At 38.8% G+C, this 19150-nt stretch overlaps 1 protein-coding gene across 4 annotated transcripts in view; it reads left to right on the top strand.

Moving 5' to 3' along the window:
• ITPR2 (inositol 1,4,5-trisphosphate receptor type 2) overlaps nucleotides 1–19150 on the top strand; it is a 562910-nt gene that overhangs the window by 321390 nt on the left and 222370 nt on the right. For all 4 annotated transcript variants that reach the window (XR_002645176.2, XM_089919972.1, XM_022577817.3 and 1 more), the window contains 2 exons: nucleotides 11552–11742; nucleotides 16986–17128. Coding sequence is in view for 3 of the 4 variants with exons in the window: in XM_089919972.1 (XP_089776098.1) it covers nucleotides 11552–11742; nucleotides 16986–17128 (334 nt within the window). In the remaining variant the exon portion in view is untranslated. The remainder of the gene's footprint in view (nucleotides 1–11551; nucleotides 11743–16985; nucleotides 17129–19150) is intronic.

Here is a 19150-nt window from a genome sequence, read left to right as displayed (position 1 = left end):
CATTTCTGACTCCCAGGTCCAGATCTGAACTCACCCTCATTTGGCCGTTTATACTTTTCTTACGGTCTTTACTGTATCCTAGCTTACATCGTCATAGGTATTAATCTACTAGATTTTGAGGGGCAATGACTATGAAGTATCTGTCAAAAAGACATTAATAAAAGCTATTGTCTAGGATAAAAAAGGTGAAAAGCAAATTCTGCTATGCAATGGGTAGGGCACATCTTTTTTTATTTGTTGATGGATGCTTTTTATGGAAAAACACATAACCAAAATGAGAGACATTCAGAAGTGAGCATCCATAGTAGTAAAGGGATCTAAACCCATCTTATTTGTGTAGTGATTGAAAACATTTGAAATATTTAGACAAAGAAAAGAAATCCGAGGGGGAACATAATTATTTTCCAACATTTCAAGGTGTGAATGGACTTCTTTTACAGGTTCCCAGGAATAGGATTATAATTAACATATGGTAGCTGCAAGAGGCAGATTTTTGTCCCATTGTAAAGAATAACTATTTTACAGTTAGTAATCTTAAAACCTTGGGAGTCACATATGATTCTTCCCTTTTGTTCACTTGCATTAAATACAATAGCAAGTTCTACTGGTTCCGCTTCTAAAATATACCTTTTTTGTGTGTTCTCTCGTGGGGCACCCTTGTCCAAATACACCATAATCTGACATGGATTACAGAAGAGTCTCCTTACTGAACTCCCCACCTCCCCAGTCTCACTACAATCCATTCCCTACACAATAATTAGAGTGATCTTAAAATGTAAATCAAACCATATCTTTCACCTATGTAAAACTCTCCATTTCACTGAAGATTCCTATACCGTATCATGACTTAGAAAGCCCTTCATCCTCTGAGCTTCATCTACTACTACTTTCCCCCATTTCCCTACCCTCACTTCACCCACACTGGCCTTCATTCTGTCTCTCATCTACAAGCCTTTTTCTCATCGTAGGGCATTTGTGTGTGCTGTTCCCACTATTTGGATCCTTATCTCCCAGATGGCCACGTGTTCAAAAGTTCAGTGCTCAGTGAAGTGTTGCAGCTCCCCCCATCCTATCTTACTGTCTTAGCACTATTTGAAAGCACCTTGTTTGTTTGCTTCTTTGTTGTCAGCTTCTCCCATTGGAGCATAAACTATGAAAGCAGGGACTTTGCTTTATTCACTGATCACTACTGCCCAAAAGTGTCTGGTTCTGATGAAGCCAGTTTATGAGTGTTGTTGACTGACAGTAATTCATGAGCTAGATATTTCGCAGATCGTGAAATTTAGGAATAGAAAGGTTAAAGAACTTGCCCGATTAACAAGTAGTTGAGTTGGATTTGAAATCCAGGTTCCTCTGAGTGTGAAGTTATGCTCTTCCAGGTTGTCCCAGAAGTCATATCTTAGGAAGCCCTGACATATAAACTAGAACTATGGCAGTCTGACTTGCTGGTAGGGAGCTGTCTGAAATTTTATAACTCAGGTGCAAGGTCATTTTCGTGTTTCAGCAACTCTTTAAGAATAAAAAAGGGCATTATTATAATTCAAATATGTAAGAATTTATAGTTATAAAACAAAGAATATACATATTTAAGAAAAATATTACAAGTCGGGAGAATACTTAGCTTTTATAAAGCAAATTTTCAGTGCATTTACAAATTGGTAAACATACTCCTATACATACGAATAGCTATTATATTATCTATTATAGTTACATTTATATAACAGTTTTCAGTTTGTAAAGTGCTCTCAAGTACATTGGTTCAACTCATCTATCATCAAAAGTATTTCACTCTCTTCCATATTTGTACATTGGACACAAAAGGTAGTTAAAACAGCAAAAGTATTTACTAAATTAGCACTTACCTGGCTGGGAGTAGAGAGCATTTATTAGTGATAGACATTGTGGTAAACCCTATGATGTGGACATAATCCTCAGCCCCATTTTACAGATGCAGACATGAAGTTAGCAAGGTTAGACAGCTTGCTAGGTCACACAGGCAGGTGTGAACCCATTCTAGACTGACATGTTAGCAGGCATTTGTGATGCTCTACTATCACAAATAGGTTTAAATAAACATTGTTTTATACCTTTAAGGTACGAAATATTGATCAAGATGTTAATGCCCTTGGTCAGTTACTGTTCCTCAGTTTATTCATTTATATAAAATACAATAGCACGTGTTAGAAGTACTTCAAGAAAAAGCATCCAAGGATTACTCCCATGTTACTTCAGTTAAAAAAGAATTTTGTTCCATGTGTTTCATAATCTTCAAATGATTTAGGGGGATTAATATTGGGTACTTTGTTGGAAACATAATCATTTTTTCCACATGGAAATTCTGTAAAATATCTTTTACAAATGGTTTGAATAATGAACATCAATCTTCAAGCCAGTTGTTTCCCCCCCGAATTCGAATGTGTATAAATCATTAATTCTTTGAGAAGAGAAATTCAGTCTTTATTAAAACAAACATGTCTATTTTCATCTATCTAGATGTTATGGCTGATTGTATAAAGAGTTTGACATAATACATCCCTGTAATTATGGTTTTAAAGTAATAATGGAAATATAAAAACTCCATTATTAATTAATTAATTTATGGCTGCGCTGCATGGCATGTGGGATCTTAGTTCCCCAACCAGGGATCGAACCCATGCCCCCTGCAGTGGAAGCGCACAGTCTTAACCACTGGACCACCAGGGAAGTCCCTCCATTATTACTTTAAAAAAATTAAATATGAATGAGTCAGAAGATAGGGCAAAATCTTATAAAGGTTTTCACTTATTTATTAATTGAACTATTTATAAAGAACCATCATTATCTGAAAGGCATTATTCTAGTTGTAAGGGAACTGCAGTCTGTCAAACCATATTTCCTGCCCTCAATGAATTTCTAGTACATTGGGGGTAGATGTAACATGTATAAAAATCACAAAGCAGAATAAAACTAAGTACCTTATCTGTTACAAATTTCTAGAGCCTGACACTGTGCCTAGAGCATGGTAGGTACTCAGTGAATATTTATTGTATGAACAAAATACCTGGGTGAATACAAAGAAATGAGTGAATATCCTGTTCTTGTCATTGGCTGCGTAATATCCTATTGTGTGCCTATATTCTAATTTATTTAACCCCACTGTTGGTTATTTATGTTGTTTCCAGTCATTTTGCTCATGAGGAAGAATAAGGTAAACACCTAAAGGTAGAATTTCTGGGTATTCTAATTTTGACAGATACCGCCCTCTGTAGAGGTTGTTCAATTTATATGCCACAAGCAATGTAGGAGAGTATCTTTCTCCTTGATAATGTGCTGTGTTATCAAATTCTTACATATTTGCAAATATTATAAATAAAAGTATTGTTATAGTTTTAACGTGTGTTTCTCCTCTTATGAGTGAGGGAAAACAAAACCTTTCCATATGATTGATTCATTGGTATTTTCTGTGAACTGTCACTTTTTGTGTTTTGCTCACTTTTCCTGAAGGCTTTGTTTTTCTCGATAGTTTGGATAGCCCTTTATTTCTTAAGAAAATGAGCTCTTTGCCTATAAGTGGCCAATATTTTTTCTCAATTTTTCATTTGTCATTTCAATATTTTTTGGCATGCAGGAATTTCTTTTCTTTTTTTTATAAACATTTATTTTATTCATTTATTTTTGGCTGCATTGGGTCTTCATTGCTGCACGCTGGCTTTCTCTAGTTGCAGCGAGCAGGGTCTACTCTTCGTTGTGGTGCATGGGCTTCTCATTGCAGTGGCTTCTCTTGTTGTGGAGCATGGGCTGTAGGGCGCATGGGCTTCAGTAGTTGTAGCACGGGGGCTCAGTAGTTGTGGCTTGCGGGCTGTAGAGCAGAGGCTCAGTAGTTGTGGCGCACGGGCTTAGTTGCTCCGCGGCATGTGGGATCTTCCCGAACCAGGGCTCAAACCCGTGTCCCCTGCATTGGCAGGCGGATTCTTACCACTGCACCACCAGGGAAGCCCAGAAATTTATTTTCTTTTAGGCATTTTAGGTTTTCTTTCATCTTCAGAGTGGCCTTGATCAGTATAAGATGCTGTTTCTTAATTCCCATTGAGAATTTTCATGTTTTTAGTTTCTCTGTCTGTTTCTGTTTTTGGTGTGACTGTTTACAATTTTGAGTTATCTGGAATATATTTAGTTGTAAGGTATAAGATATGGAATTAACGTAATTTTTTCCAGATGACTAGTCACGTGTGCCAATACTAGTTCTTGCACAACCATAAAATTATATATTTTTTTTACTGAGGTAAAATTGATATAGAACAATATATTAGTTTCAAGTATGCAACGTAATAATTTGATATTTGTATACACTACAAAGTGATCATCACAATAAGTATAGTTTCTATCCGTCACCATGCAGTTGGCCCCCTTCACTCTTTTCACCCACCTCCTAACTCCCTTCTCCTCTGATAACGACTGATCTGTTCTCTGTATCCATGAGTTTTGTTTTGATTTGTTTGTTCATTTGTTTCGATTTTTAGATTCCATGGATAAGTGAAATCATGTGGTATTTGTCTTTCTCTGTCTGATTTATTTCATTTAGCATAATAACCTCAAGATCCATCCATGTTGTTCCAAATGGCAAGATTTCCTTCTTTTTTATGGCTGAATAGTATTCCACTGTATGTGTGTATATATGTTTTATATATATATAAAAGATATCTTCTTTATCCATTCATTAATTGATGAACACTTAGGTTGTTTCCATATCTTGGCTATTGTAAATAATGCTGCACTGAACATGGGGGTGTGTATATCTTTTGGGGTTAGTGCCCTCGTTTTCTTTGGATAAATACCCAGAAGTAGAATAAGTGGATTATATGGTAGTTCTATTTTTAATTTTTAAGAAACCTCCAACCTGTTGTTTTTCATAGTGGCTGCACCGATTTATATACCCACCAACAGTGCAAAAGGATTCCCTTTTCTCCACATCCTGTTTAACACTTGTAATACAATTGTTTTATTTATTCAATTTAGGGGTTAATTAAGTATAGTTTGAGTACCAAACAAGAAAGATACATTTTGTGTTCTTAGTGTTCTTTGTATTTAAGAACACTAGTGTTTCAGTACAGATTTATCCTGGATATTTTGACATGATTCAGAAAAGGTACTACTCTCTGCCCACCCCATTATACCTTCCTTGTGCACCAGCTGTCCTTGCTCTTGCGGACCTGTACAGGAGTGCTTGACAATAAATGAAGCGTTATAATGACTGCTCATGCTTTCTGTTGCCTTTTCCCCCTGCCTGTCAGTTTATCTATCTAAGCATTTTTTTCCATGGCGCTTACCGCTGCAGTATGTGTGTTCTCAGAGATTTTTGGTCTGGCGGTTACCACCAGTAATTTTGTCTAATTTAAAAATTCCACACAATATGCAAGACTTAATGAATAATAATTAGAAATAGATTTCAATTACATCTTAAAATCACTGCAAAGTCTTGTCTTATCTAGAGAATTTTCAGGATTTGTAAGCCTAATTAGTTGGTTAGCCCAATAGTCACAATACCTGTGAATAAAGATAGTGCATTTTAGAGAACTGTCGCTGCGCAGAGCTCTGTAAAAGGTGAATGCATTAATAACAACCCATCCTCTCTCTTATTAGTTTTTAAAAAACTCCATATGCTTATTCTCTGGCAAAATACCCTTAACAAGATAGTATCTTAGCTGCAGTCCAACTTAGGAGTGAAACAGGAACATTTATTTTTTAAACATCTTAAACTTTAATGTGACCACTAAAACAAAGAAGTTGGAGTTAATGCTACGTGCCCGAAGAATAACTGACTGTTGGTAAATTCATTAGTTTTTCCTTATTGGGGGCAGGGAGGTGGGATAACCGTTAACCCCAAGAATTCGTCCTAGTTCACATTGCAATATACTATTTATATCAGAATTTTTTCTAGCTAAATAAAAAGAAGCTAAGTTTGAATCATATTTTTGGTTGCATTTGAAAAATATTATTCTAGTTATTAATGGCCTTGTAAGTGAGATCATGAATTAATTCCTTTCTTTTCCTAGTCACAACCTTCTGCTTTAATTTTTAAACAATATATAGAAAGCTAAATTAGCACTGTCAACTTTTTTATTTTTTTATTTTATTTTTTATTTTTAGCTGTGTTGGGTCTTCGTTTCTGTGCGAGGGCTTTCTGTAGTTGTGGCAAGCGGGGGCCACTCTTCATCGCGGTGCACGGGCCTCTCACTATCGCGGCCTCTCTTGCTGCGGAGCACAGGCTCCAGATGCGCAGGCTCAGTAGTTGTGGCTCACGGGTCTAGTTGCTCCGTGGCATGTGGGATCCTCCCAGACCGGGCTCGAACCCGTGTCCCCTGCATTAGCAGGCAGATTCTCAACCACTGCGCCACCAGGGAAGCCCAACACTGTCAACTTTGCTTTCAAATTAATCTTTATAATATTTTGACAGTACAGAGAATCTATTTCAGGCCATGTCTTTAATGGTATTAATATTTTTACAATTGCTTGAAAAAGTTTCGTCATTATCTACACAGCTGAGTTATTTTAACTCAAATCCTTTCCCCAGTTGCATAGTTAATTTTCTTTTATTGCCTAGAAATTGTGATTTAGCCTTTGGCTAGAGTTTACCTTTGGACATGAGAAAGTAGGGTTTACTTTAGCCAGTTAATTTATATCGTGCAATCTGTGCTAAGACAAGAGACTAGAAAATACCACCTAGAGTGGTACAGTTTGGGAGACCAAAAAAACCCTTTCAATAAACTTTGGGATGGTGGAGTCTTCTCATTCTGGTTTGTCCCTGCTGCTGGCCGTAGTGGAATAGTGGCAGCAGCTCATAGATGCATGAGGTAGGGGTGCAGGGATGAGACTTCCCTGACCACACTGATAGGAGGGCTGCACTGCTAGGAATAACAGAGGTGCTACCATTGGATTCCATTCCCACTGATATCATTAGAATACTCCTTGAGCACGTCTTTGTGTAAGTGACGTTCATAGCAACAAATGCTCACTTGTTGGTTAGTTGTATCTAACGTACCTGTTTCCTAAAGGGGAGGTAAGTCCACTCCCCCAACTTTGTTTAAACATGAGCGGAAACTTTGTTGTAATAAGTTTTGAGCAACTTTCAGTTTTAGAATTTTCGTTATTTTCTGTTGCTTAAAAAATAACATATAAGAAGTATTGTCTTCTGTTTGACTTTTGAATGTTTAGAGCAAACCCAGTTTATAAGTGAAACAGCCATAAAAGGATGAAAGTCTTGCTGGGATTTGATCATGGTGCGGGATTAAGTATTTATAAAAATATGTGCAGCCTGGACTTTTCAAGGCTGTCGGTCCTTCAGATGGGACAGGAGTGCAGTTGCTTTGCTGTGTGTGATGGACAGAAACAGAGACATTGTATGCTTTGGAAAGGGAAATTTATAATGAATATTAGGAAAACATTCACTACGGAAATTTGGGCAGTGGTGCAGTTGATTGTTAGGGTTGCCTTAGAGCTGTTATTATTTCCTTAACACTTCAGCTTGAGCCCTTGTTTAAATTGGGAACTTTTTGTGTTGGTAGCTAAAATTATCTGTTTTCAGAGAAGTTTTTAAGTATCTCTGAGCTTCAGAGAATTTTCACCGGCAGAAATAGTACTGCCCACTGTTGTTGTTTTCCTTGGGATTAGGACTTCAACATATATTTTTGGGAGGCACAATTCAATCCATAATAACATTATAGATGTTTACTAGAATATGGCCAATATGCTTATTTAATCCTATTAAACACACACAGTAGACCTTCTCAGTTTAAGGACTTAACATCTTTCTTCAGCTCAAGGTGACTAATTGTCCTCTATCTTTTCTTAATCATTTCTTCCTTTTCATTGTCTCTGATATTTTTTCTAGAGCTTACATTTATTAGTTATTTGACTTCCTGGATGACCCTCCCTATTTCATATTCTCTGTTTTATTTTCCCTTTGACTCTTTTAAATTAATTAATTAATTAATTTTTGGGCTGCGTTGGGTCCTCGTTGCTGCACGTGGGCTTTCTCTAGTTGCAGCAAGTGGGATCTTCTCTTCATTGCTGTGCGTAGGCTTCTCATTGCGGTGGCTTCTCTTTGTTGTGGAGCATGGGCTCTAGGCATGCAGACTTCAGTAGTTGTGGCGCGCGGGCTCAGTAGTTGTGGCTTAGCGGCTCTAGAGCGCAGGCCCAGCAGCCGTGGCACACGGACTCAGTTGCTCTGTGGCATGTGGGATCCTCCCAGACCAGGGCTCGAACCCCAGTCCCCTGCATTTGCAGGCGGACTCTTTACCACTGCACCACCAGGCAAGTCCCCCCTTTGACTCTTTTATGCTCTACAAGATTCCTTAACTTTCCCAGATTATCAGCTTGGTCCTTATTCCTATTTTTTTCTTTTTCAGCCAATTTTGAAACGTTTATTTGCTCAATCATATTTTAATTTCCAAGATTTCTTTCTTTCTTTTTTTCCTAATGTTTTGGAGGCACTATATGCTCACATTTTCTGAGGACAATAATTACAATTATTTAAATATTTTTTGTGCTTCCCTAAATCATCTGTTTTCACTGGGGCTAGTTATTCTTAATGTTCTTGGTTTTCCCTGTGATTCTTGGCGGTGTGTCATAAAGATCTATAATGACTGGCGTGGGCTTCCACTGCAGTTTTTTTTTTTTTTATATAATATTTGTTTTATTTTATTGATTGATTTTTTTTTTTTGGTTGCGCTGGGTCTTAGTTGCAGCCGGTGGACTTCTTAGTTGTGGCATGCAAACTCTTTAGTTGCGGCATGCGTGTGGGATCTAGTTCCATGACCAGAGAACGAACCCGGGCCCCCTGCATTGGGAGTGCAGAGTCTTTAGCCAGTGCAGCACCAGGGAAGTCCCCCCCGATCCTTTTTTCTGATCCATTTCTTCCAGGGTCATAAACTCCTTTAGGCTGATGCTGTATGAGGCCCATTCTTTTGAGCTATCCTATTCTGTTCCTCTCAGCTGAGTTGCTAGGCGAGTCTGGCTAGGTGTTGGATAATAGACCAAAACTGGAACTTGATCCAGATATGGCAGCAGCGGCTCCTGATCCAGCTCCGTCCCCTTGCCAAAGCTAGCCCAGTCGGACTGAGACTTGTGAGGCAGGGAGATGTCATCCGAAGTGGGGGACTTAAGGCACTTCCCCCTCTTCCGGGGCTTGAGTGTGTGATCTGTGTGCTGTTTTGACAGTCTTCCAACCTCGTTCTTTTTTAAAAATTATTAATTAATTAAGTAATTTTTTTATTTATTCATTTTTGAATTTTAAAAATTTATTTATTTTTTATAAATCACAGCAAGATCCTTTTTGACCCACCTCCTAGAGAAATGGAAATAAAAACAAAAATAAACACATGGGACCTAATGAAACTTCAAAGATTTTGCACAGCAAAGGGAACCATAAACAAGAGCAAAAGACAACCCTCAGAATGGGAGAAAATATTTGCAAATGAAGCAACTGACAAAGGATTAATCTCCAAAATTTACAAGCAGCTCATGCAGCTCAATAACAAAAAAACAAACAACCCAATCCAAAAATGGGCAGAAGACCTAAATGGACATTTCTCCAAAGAAGATATACAGACTGCCAACAAACACATGAAAGAATGCTCAACATCATTAATCATTAGAGAAATGCAAATCAAAACTACAATGAGATATCATCTAACACCAGTCAGAATGGCCATCATCAAAAAATCTAGAAACAATAAATGCTGGAGAGGGTGTGGAGAAAAGAGAACACTCTTGCACTGCTGGTGGGAATGTGAATTGGTACAGCCACTATGGAGAACAGTATGGAGGTTCCTTAAAAAACTACAAATAGAACTACCATATGACCCAGCAATCCCACTACTGGGCATATACCCTGAGAAAACCAAAATTCAAAAAGAGTCATGTACCAAAATGTTCATTGCAGCTCTATTTACAATAGCCCAGAGAAGGAAACAACCTAAGCGTCCAACATTGGATGAATGGATAAAGAAGATGTGGCACATATATACAGTGGACTATTACTCCACTGCAGTTTTGAGGCTCTGTTTCTCTACTAGCTTTCTCATGTAAATGACAGGGCTTACCCTGAGCTCTGGATGAGGGGCTGAATAAATGATACACAGGCTTTCTTGGAGTGTGTGTGTGTGTGTGTGTGTGTGTGTGTGTGTGTGTGTGTGTGAAGCAGAAGGCAAGCTGGGAATACTAACAAGGGTTAAAATAAGGAGGGCTCTCGTCCGGGCTTGGGATCTTTTGTATATTTTCTCTTCTTCTTTGAGCTGCCCTCTCTCTCCCGGCTGTGCTACTGCTTATTTGATGAGGACTTCGCAGTTTCTTCAAGCTCTGTTCTGCTTCTCTGTCAATTCTTAGCCCCTTCCTTTGGCATTCTCTCCAGGCAGGTATTCGTGTTTGTTGAGAGAACATTTCTGCATGTCTTTAACTGTATCCTCTGGCAGCATGTGCTGCCAGCTGCTCTGTTATGCTAGTCAGAGGGATGAAGGCCTTCACTTCCCAGATATTCAGATGCTATTCCTTCTTGAGTTGCCAGATGACTTTCCCATCCCCTGTGACCACTTTGTGTGTGTCTGGGAACCTAGGAAGGCCTGTTCTAATTCTTATGTCTTGTAGAGCAATTTCTTCTTTCTGCTTTCTCTGACGGACAAATCCCATCTTCATGCTGCTTGCAGAAATGCCTCAACATTTCTGTTTTCCTTACGGCAAGCACTCTTATTTTTCAGTATTGTGATATAAGTGTATTAAAATACAAATTTCAGTGGATCCTGGGAGGAAAGAAGGACAGGTACTGTGTACTGTCTTCCAATGCAGATATTTTTATACTTGTCAATTTTTTATTTCTTCTCTCAGATGTTTTACCACATGCAGTTTTGTGCATTTGTGCATGTTTGTGCACAGACACATACACGTGAATTATAGTAATAAAATGGACTGGCAGGATTTTATCATGTGTTTTCTGTCTGCTTTTTAATTTTCCTTTGCATCTTGGAAGGTACAAATTTACATGGTTGGTATACAGTGTTTTGCCATATTGGTGCTTTGTGAAGTGCATTTCAAACATTAACCATCAAGAAATCACATAAATTCTTGAATGTTTAATGAGCCCACTTTAATAATTAGTCTTAAGAATTGAGATACTTTCAAGTTAAAAACTTTTGCCATTATATAAAATAATTTGACAGAATTTGAAGGTTTGACATTTTCTTTTTCCCCCCAATTTTATTGAGATATAATTGACATATAATATTGTCATTGATATATGTATATATTGTGAAATGATTACTACAATAAATTTAGTTAGCAATCATCATCTCACATAGTTACAATTTTTTTCTTGTGATGAGAACATTTAAGATCTATTCTCTTAGTAACTTTCAAATATATAATACACTATGGCTAACTATATGCTTTACATTACATCCCAGAATTTATTTATCTTATTTTTTTCTTTTTTCTTTGTTCTGTCTTTATAAAATTATTTTGATAGCATGCAAGTAGCTTTAGTCAAATAAAGAGGAAAATATTTTAAATCTTTCTTTTTCAGCAAAGAATCGTGGAATTGCCATTCCAGTGGATCTGGACGGCCAAGTTAATACTCTTTTTATGAAGAGTCATTCCAATATGGTGCAGAGAGCGGCCATGGGTTGGAGACTGTCAGCTCGCTCTGGACCACGCTTTAAGGAAGCTCTTGGAGGGCCTTCTTGGGATTATAGAAATATTATTGAAAAGTTACAGGTACAATAAGAGCATGAAATGGCATTAATATTTTCTAAATTATAATTTTTAATATATGTAGTCACATAAATAAAATATGGTTAAAAATATCAAATTCTAGTTGGGGACCAGACTTTACTTTACAATGTCCTACCAACACCACCCTTTTAAAAAGCATAGCTTCTAGGTAGAAGTTGTGGTGAGTTGTTTTTGGTGAGTATGTATTATTTAATGTGCTCTGATAGTAGAGTAATGGGTCTTAATAACTTCAGTACATTAGGTAAAATAATTTACTGTAAAGACTCATGTAATAAAGATTCACAACCTTGCTTCAATTCATCTCTAAGTATCCTTTTATACTCCTTTGGTGAGAATGGTGTGAGCACGTTTACTCCCAATTTATTTGCATAGTGTCCCACTCCTGTTTTTGGCCTGGACATTCTGGGACACTGAGTGAAGAGAGACGTTGTATTAGTCTGCTTGGACTGCCATCACAAAATACCACAGACTGGGTGGTTTAACCAACAGAAATTTATTTTCTCACAGTTCTGGAGCTAGAAATTCAAGATCAAGGTGTTAGCAGGTTGTTTTCTTCTGAGGCCTCTCTCCTTGGCTTGCAGATGGCCTACTTGTCACTGTGTCCTCATATGGTCTTCCCTCTGTGCACATACACATCTGTGCCCTAATCTCTTCTTATAAGGACACCGGGCATTTTGGACTAGAGGCCATCCATATGAATTCATTTTAACTGAATTACCCCTTTAAAGGCCCTAACTCCAAATATAGTCACATTGAAGTACCAGGGTTAGGGCTTTATCATATGAGTTTTGAGAGGGACACAATTCAGCCCATAACAGATATCTTTCCTCTCACATAATTAGTGGAAGATTTCATGGGATGATCTGGGGTATGGCTTGAGGAAGGTTCTTGGCGTGAAGAATGGTCAAGACATGAACTGGAATAAATATTGTAAGAGGTAATGAGTAGATTAAATGGTGAAGGTTCAGAGTTTTGATAGATGAGCATTATACGTGATTATAAAGACAAGTTAGGGGCTTCCCTGGCGGTCCAGTGGTTAAGATTCCGTGCTTCCACTGCAGGGGCCACAGGGCCACAGGTTTGATTCCTGGTCGGGGAACTAAGATCCTGCATGCCACGTGGCAAAGCCGAAGGGGAAAAAAAAAACAAAAAACAAGTTAGACTCAGTCTGAAAACTTGAAGGTTATAAGTCATTAAATGTTTTGAGGAAAATGTCATTATAAATGAGTAAGCAGTTATTGGCTTGCAGGATAGAAATATCGGGAAGAGACTAGAGGAAGGCAGATTAATAAGAAATTACTAAACATATCAGCCAGGTGGTGGTATCAATGAAATGAAAAAATAGGTGTTATATACAATAATTAAGGCAGGGTGGTTTTTGGATGGAGACAGAGAGGGGACATGAGGGGTGTTTAAGAGGCACTGATGATTGGAGACTGGGTGGTGTTATAGACTCTTCATTGTAAGAGGGAAGGAGAGGATCCGGTAAAAGGATGTGGGCTATGATCATTGAACATACAGTGAATTAGGTTTATAGGCTACTGAATGTACTGGAAGGTAAGTCTGTATTTGGAGATAATAGTTGGAGTGAGGATAGTGGTTGGTATTGCTGAAATAGAGAGCATAGTGATAGGAAAAACAAAGAACATTTTGTGAGCGGCCGGAAGTGGCAGAATGGCCAAATAAATGAGGAAAAAAAGACACTGTCAGGAAGGAGGGAAGTCAGGTTCATGAGAGCCAGAGGGGTAGACATTTCAGGGGAGAAATAAGGAGGGCGTGCTTTAAACTTCTTTTTAGCACAGTCATTGGCATTCACTGGATAAATATATATTTGATGAAAACTCCGTTCCAGCCACTGTGTTAAGTACTGGAGATAGAACCATGAGGTCTGTGCCCTCATAGAAAATGCATTCTGATGCATTAAGTAAGTGATAGGATGTTAGAGAATTAAAACTGCTATGAATAAAATAAATCAGTATAACAATATGATGGAGAATCGCTGGGAGAGTGATCCTGCAGTGAGGGAGCTCCTCTCTATTAAGGAGACAGTGAGTTGAGACCCAAATAATGAAGAGGAATAATCTGTTCAAAGATAGGAGGATAGAGAGCTTTATGGGGAGGGAAGAGTAAATGCAGAGATGTTAAGGCAGGAACGAGGATGTGGGTTTGAAGAACCAAGAGAAGCCCATTGGGGCAGGAGTGAGCAAAGGAAGAGAGTATTATGAAATAAGGAGCCAATTCATGTAGAGACTTCCATGGTAAAGCATTTGGATTTATTCTAAATGTGATGGAAAATCATTGGAGATTTTTAGCAGAGTATAGGCATGACTTGGTTTACCTTTTAAAAAACACTGTGGATTTTGAATGGTGAATGGATTATAGGGTCCAGACATGGAAGCAGGCAAAAGGTGTTGGTGGCTTGGCTTAAGGGGATAGCAGCAGCAATGAAGATAAGTAGATGAACTTTGGATATAGTTGGTCCCCTAGGGCCAGTGGGACTTGGTGGATGGATGGATGAGATGTGGGATGTTGGAAAGAGAAATCAAGGATGAGCCTGGGTATGATATGATTGGATCATTTGCTAAGATAGGGAAGAATGGGAGAGTTGGAATCAGGCGTTCTGTATGGAGAATGTTAAGTGTTGGATGTCTATGTCAGTATCTCTGTGAGTGTGTCAAATAGGCTGCTGGATATATGAGTCTGAAGTGGTTTGGAAAGATGTCCATACAGGAAATATAAATGGGGGGATTTTCAGCATACGTATGATATTAAAACCATGGAATTGCGTGAGATTCCTCACAAGAAACTGTAGATATAGAAGAAAAAGGACCAGGAGCTACCAGGAGCTGGTAAAGGAGTGGTCAGGACGTAGGTGGAAAATAAGGTGAGTGCGATGTTACAGGAGCCAAGCACAGAAAGTGTTTGACAGAGTAGGGACAAGTGTATAAAATGCTTAGCAGTGGTTGGGTGACATGAGGTCAGAAAAGGAACCACTAGGTCTGGCAACAGGGTGATGATTGCAGCTAACTGGTACTCAATAATTACTAACATTTATTCAGGAATACTAAGTGGTCAATATGTGTTAGAGCCTGGTTTTTTTTTAACCATTTAAAAAAATTGAAGTATAGTTAATTTACAATGTTGTGTTAGCTTCAGGCATTCAACGATGATTCTTTTTCAGACTCTTTTCCATTATACGTTATTACAAGACATCGTAGAGGCTGTTTTATGTATCTACTTTTAATCCCATGTAATTGCTAGTATCATTATCTTGGGTTTTCACGTGGAGAAATAATGAATCAGAGATCACATAGTTGGCCCATGATCAAAATAGGAGATAAAGACAGAATTCACATCATAGAAGCCTGGGCACAATTTGTTTAGTAAATGAAAGGAAGAAGAGAGGTAATCTGAAAGATAGGTATGTGTTAGTGATGTTTTATTAAATATGGCCACATTGGATAAGCATATTCTTTTCCCACCTTTGTATAATATCTAGTTTCCCATTTATGTGATTTCCTCTCTAGTAGTCTCTCCTAGCTGTCATGAGGAATTTCTCAGAAAGCTTATTTAGAGTAATTGAAGTAGAAATGATCACTTTTGCTACAAAGAGAGGAAAGAGTTAAACAAGTTAACCCGTGAGATCTAGCCATAAGAAATCAAGAGACTACCAGGAAGAAAATAACATAAAAACACATGTTGTCAGACGTCCCTGGTGGCACAATGGTTAAGACTCCGTGCTCCCAATGCAGGGGGCCTGGGTTCAATACCTGGTCATGGAACTAGATCCCATGTGCGTGCAGAAACTAAGAGTTCGCATGCCACAACTAAGGAGCCTGCCTGCCGCGACTAAGGAGCCCGCCTGCTGCACCTAAGACCTGGTGCAACCAATTAAAAAAAAAAAAAAGCATGTTGCTATAGCTGAGAGTAAAAATAAGCAATCGGCAGTCAGTCTCCTGCTTAACAAAATATGCCACAGGTATGAGTGAATAAAGTATTGCTTTATGCGAGTTTTTTTGGTTTATTTTCTAACTTAGTTATCTTAAAAACAAAGAGGGGATGCTTTAATCATTAAAGAATGTTCAGTAAATTATCATTGCTTGTAGTCCGTTTTAGAAACATGTCAGATGCTTTTAGCTATAATTAACACAATATTCAGCTAAACGTGGCTTAAACAATAAAAAACTATATCTTTCGCATAGCAAGGGATCTGGATTTGGGGCTCTTCCTGAGGTGTTTAGTTCAGTTGCTTGATAGGTCCAGGCCTTAACACCATTGGTCTGTTGCCTTTCAGCATAAGGCTGGTCTCCAAAGGTCATAAGAGGGCTGCCTCGTATTTTGGATTTTCACACTCTCGAGCTGTCTTGAGATAGCTACTATCTCAAGTATACTGTAGTATCAAGTATACTGTAGATTCTACTATCATAGGTAGTTCCTAAAGAATCTGCCCCGTCCTCCCTCTATACACAGCCCCACACTCAGCAGACTTCACCAGATGTCTTACTGGCCAGGACTATGTCACATAATCATTCCTAATCAATTACTGGCAGGGGAAATGGAATGACCATGACTGGCTTAAACTAATCAATCTTGTCTTTAGGCTGAGGGAGCTCATCTCCTTGAGAATGTTGTTACCTGACTGAGAAATAACATGGAGATTCTGTTAGCAAGGAAGAGGATGAGGAAAGGCTATTGGCAGGTGACCAATAGTGTCTATCAAAAAATATAATTTGAAATACTATTAAGTGCCATTGAACCCTTGTACAGTACTACTGCTGGTTCAGATAATACGTCAAGGAATTTTCCCGTTGGAAGAAATGGTTAGTTCCGGATGACCAATGACATATATGAAGTCTTTTTTAGCTGTTTGCTGAGCATACCCCAATTTGATGAATACCTGCATCGTCTCTATTGCAATCTTAAACACTGCAGTGCTTGTAACGGTGGCTTTACTGACTTATCATCTTGTCTGTATATCCTTAGAAATCATATAGCTACCCACCCCTCCCTTATAGTATAAATGGGAAAGGAGACTCAAACAGTTTTCATACGGAAAACCAGCCTATACTTAAAGCACAGACATTTGGTACCGTGGGAAGTAGGGTCCCTCTTCTCTGAAATTCCCACATCTCATTCCTGGTTAGTATTCTTAAGGTTGTCCTATCTTCAAAGGATGAAATCCGAGTTAGGTCTTTACATGGTCTCTCTTGTGCTTTATTCCTTAGGATGTAGTGGCGTCCTTGGAGCAACAGTTCAGCCCGATGATGCAGGCTGAATTCTCTGTGTTGGTTGATGTGCTGTACAGTCCAGAGCTACTGTTTCCTGAGGGGAGCGATGCAAGAATAAGATGCGGTGCTTTCATGTCCAAGTAAGTGCGTACAGCCTGAGATGCTGCAGGTGCTGCTACACTGAGCTGGCCTCTGACGTCCCTGCTTTTTACTCTGCTGATGCCTGATGACAGTTCACAGGGCATGTAAAAGGTCTAAAATCCGTGTTAAAATATACCTCCAAAAAATTAGTCTGATTCAACCGAAATTCTGTTTTGGTGACGTTCAACTTATATTTATTAATATTTGCTGAAAATGAAATGTCATTATTGGGCACAAAATATCACATAAAAGAGTATCTTGGTTCTGATTCCTTTCTATAACTGTATGGTATGAAGTTTTAAAAGATTCCTGTTTAAAGTCACTGATTTTCATTAGCAGAGAGAGGAAGGAAAGGGTAGTAGCATTTATTGAGGCCTTCCTATGTGCATTGTTATCCTGTGTGTGTTATCTAATCTGCACAAGTGCTCTGCGAGGTTGAGCCTCATTTTAGAGATGAGAAAGCTGGGGCCCAGGCGTGCTTGGGGGAAGAGCTGTTAAGTCTCCACCCAGCACCTCCCATGATGCCTTGATGATCCTCATCTGTAGCTTTCTCATTTACGTATTTCTCTCAGTATTGTCCGGTCTATTAGAGTAGATGTGTCAATCGTAGCATATTTTCATTTTAATGGTAAAGGAACAATTCTTAAGGAAATAAAAGCAGTTGTGAGAAAAAGTGTAAGTAGTTCCAGAAAGAAAAGACAGACCTTAATGTTGAGGACCCTTGGCTGAGTGATTTGCGCAAGTAATTACATGTAGACTCAAGATGGCCAGTCAGAGGTGCTTGGTCACCTTGGGGAGAGTATCTGGATGGAGAGTCAGAAGAGGCTTCCAACCCTCTTGACCATTATCCATCACAGCCTGTTCCCTGTACGGTTGAGGATACAACTGAAATGGTCTCAAAGCCTCCTCTGTTGACATACTGAGGGCGAAATTGAAGGTTGTGGAGACACAAGAAGTATGTTCTTTCTTTTACCAGTTAAAGCTGGGATTCGGGGAGAGAAAACAAGGTATGGGGTGCAAAGAACTGACTGCAGGGGTCATGTTGAAGAATAGGTGGGTTTCTGTATTATGGCCAGAATCACGGATTCTTGGCTTTTGATCACTATATCTTTTTTTTTTTGCGGTATGCGGGCCTCTCACTGCTGTGGCCTCTCCCGTTGCGGAGCACAGGCTCCGGACACGCAGGCTCAGCGGCCATGGCTCATGGGCCTAGCCGCTCTGCGGCATGTGGGGTCTTCCCGGACCGGGGCACAAACCCGTGTCCCCTGCATCAGCAGGCGGACTCTTAACCACTGCGCCACCAGGAAAGCCCCTTGATCGCTATATCTTAAGGGGCCTGGGAAGAATGGGTTTGTCTGGACATTAGCCAGACTTCTAATAAGAATTTTTAGATGAAGAGGTCCAGAGTGTCTGCAAAACTGATGATGGTGGAAGCCATTGGGAAAAAAAATTAAGTAGAGATATTGCCTAGTATAAAAATAGGGTCTTTGACAAATATACTTAACCTCCCATGAATAGGTATCAATGTATAGAATATAGGCTAAAAAGTGGGTAATAACCCTGAGAATTTTAACTCCAGTATATTCATATGATACTATAGCTATACCCCAGAGACTTGATAGTTTAGACAAGTGATTGGCAAACTCTGGCTCACAGGTCGTTGATCGTTTTTGCAAATAAAGTTTTGTTGAAACACAGCCACACACATTTATTTACATATTGTCATCTATGGCGGCTTTCATACTATTGTAGAAGAACCCACTAGTTGCCTAGTCTGCATGGCCTACAGAGCCTAAACTATTAATATTTACTGTTTGGCCCTTTAGAACAAGAGTTTGCTGATTGAGTGTCAAGAATCAGAGTGTCAATACAGTAGCTGCTAACTATCCATGGCTACTTAAATGAACGTTTAAATTAATTAAATAAAAATAAAATATTTAGTTCCTCAGTTACATTTGCCACATTTTAAGTACTCAATAGACATATGTAGTTAGTGGCCAACAACTAAGGCAGCCCAGATA

This window comes from Delphinapterus leucas, chromosome 11 (assembly GCF_059928025.1).
Source record: "Delphinapterus leucas isolate spDelLeu-1000000601 "Yukka" chromosome 11, BTC_Dleu_Yukka2, whole genome shotgun sequence".
Lineage (NCBI taxonomy): Eukaryota > Metazoa > Chordata > Mammalia > Artiodactyla > Monodontidae > Delphinapterus > Delphinapterus leucas.
The sequence above is the reverse complement of the archived record's forward strand: the minus strand, read 5'-3'. Positions and strand labels throughout refer to the sequence as shown.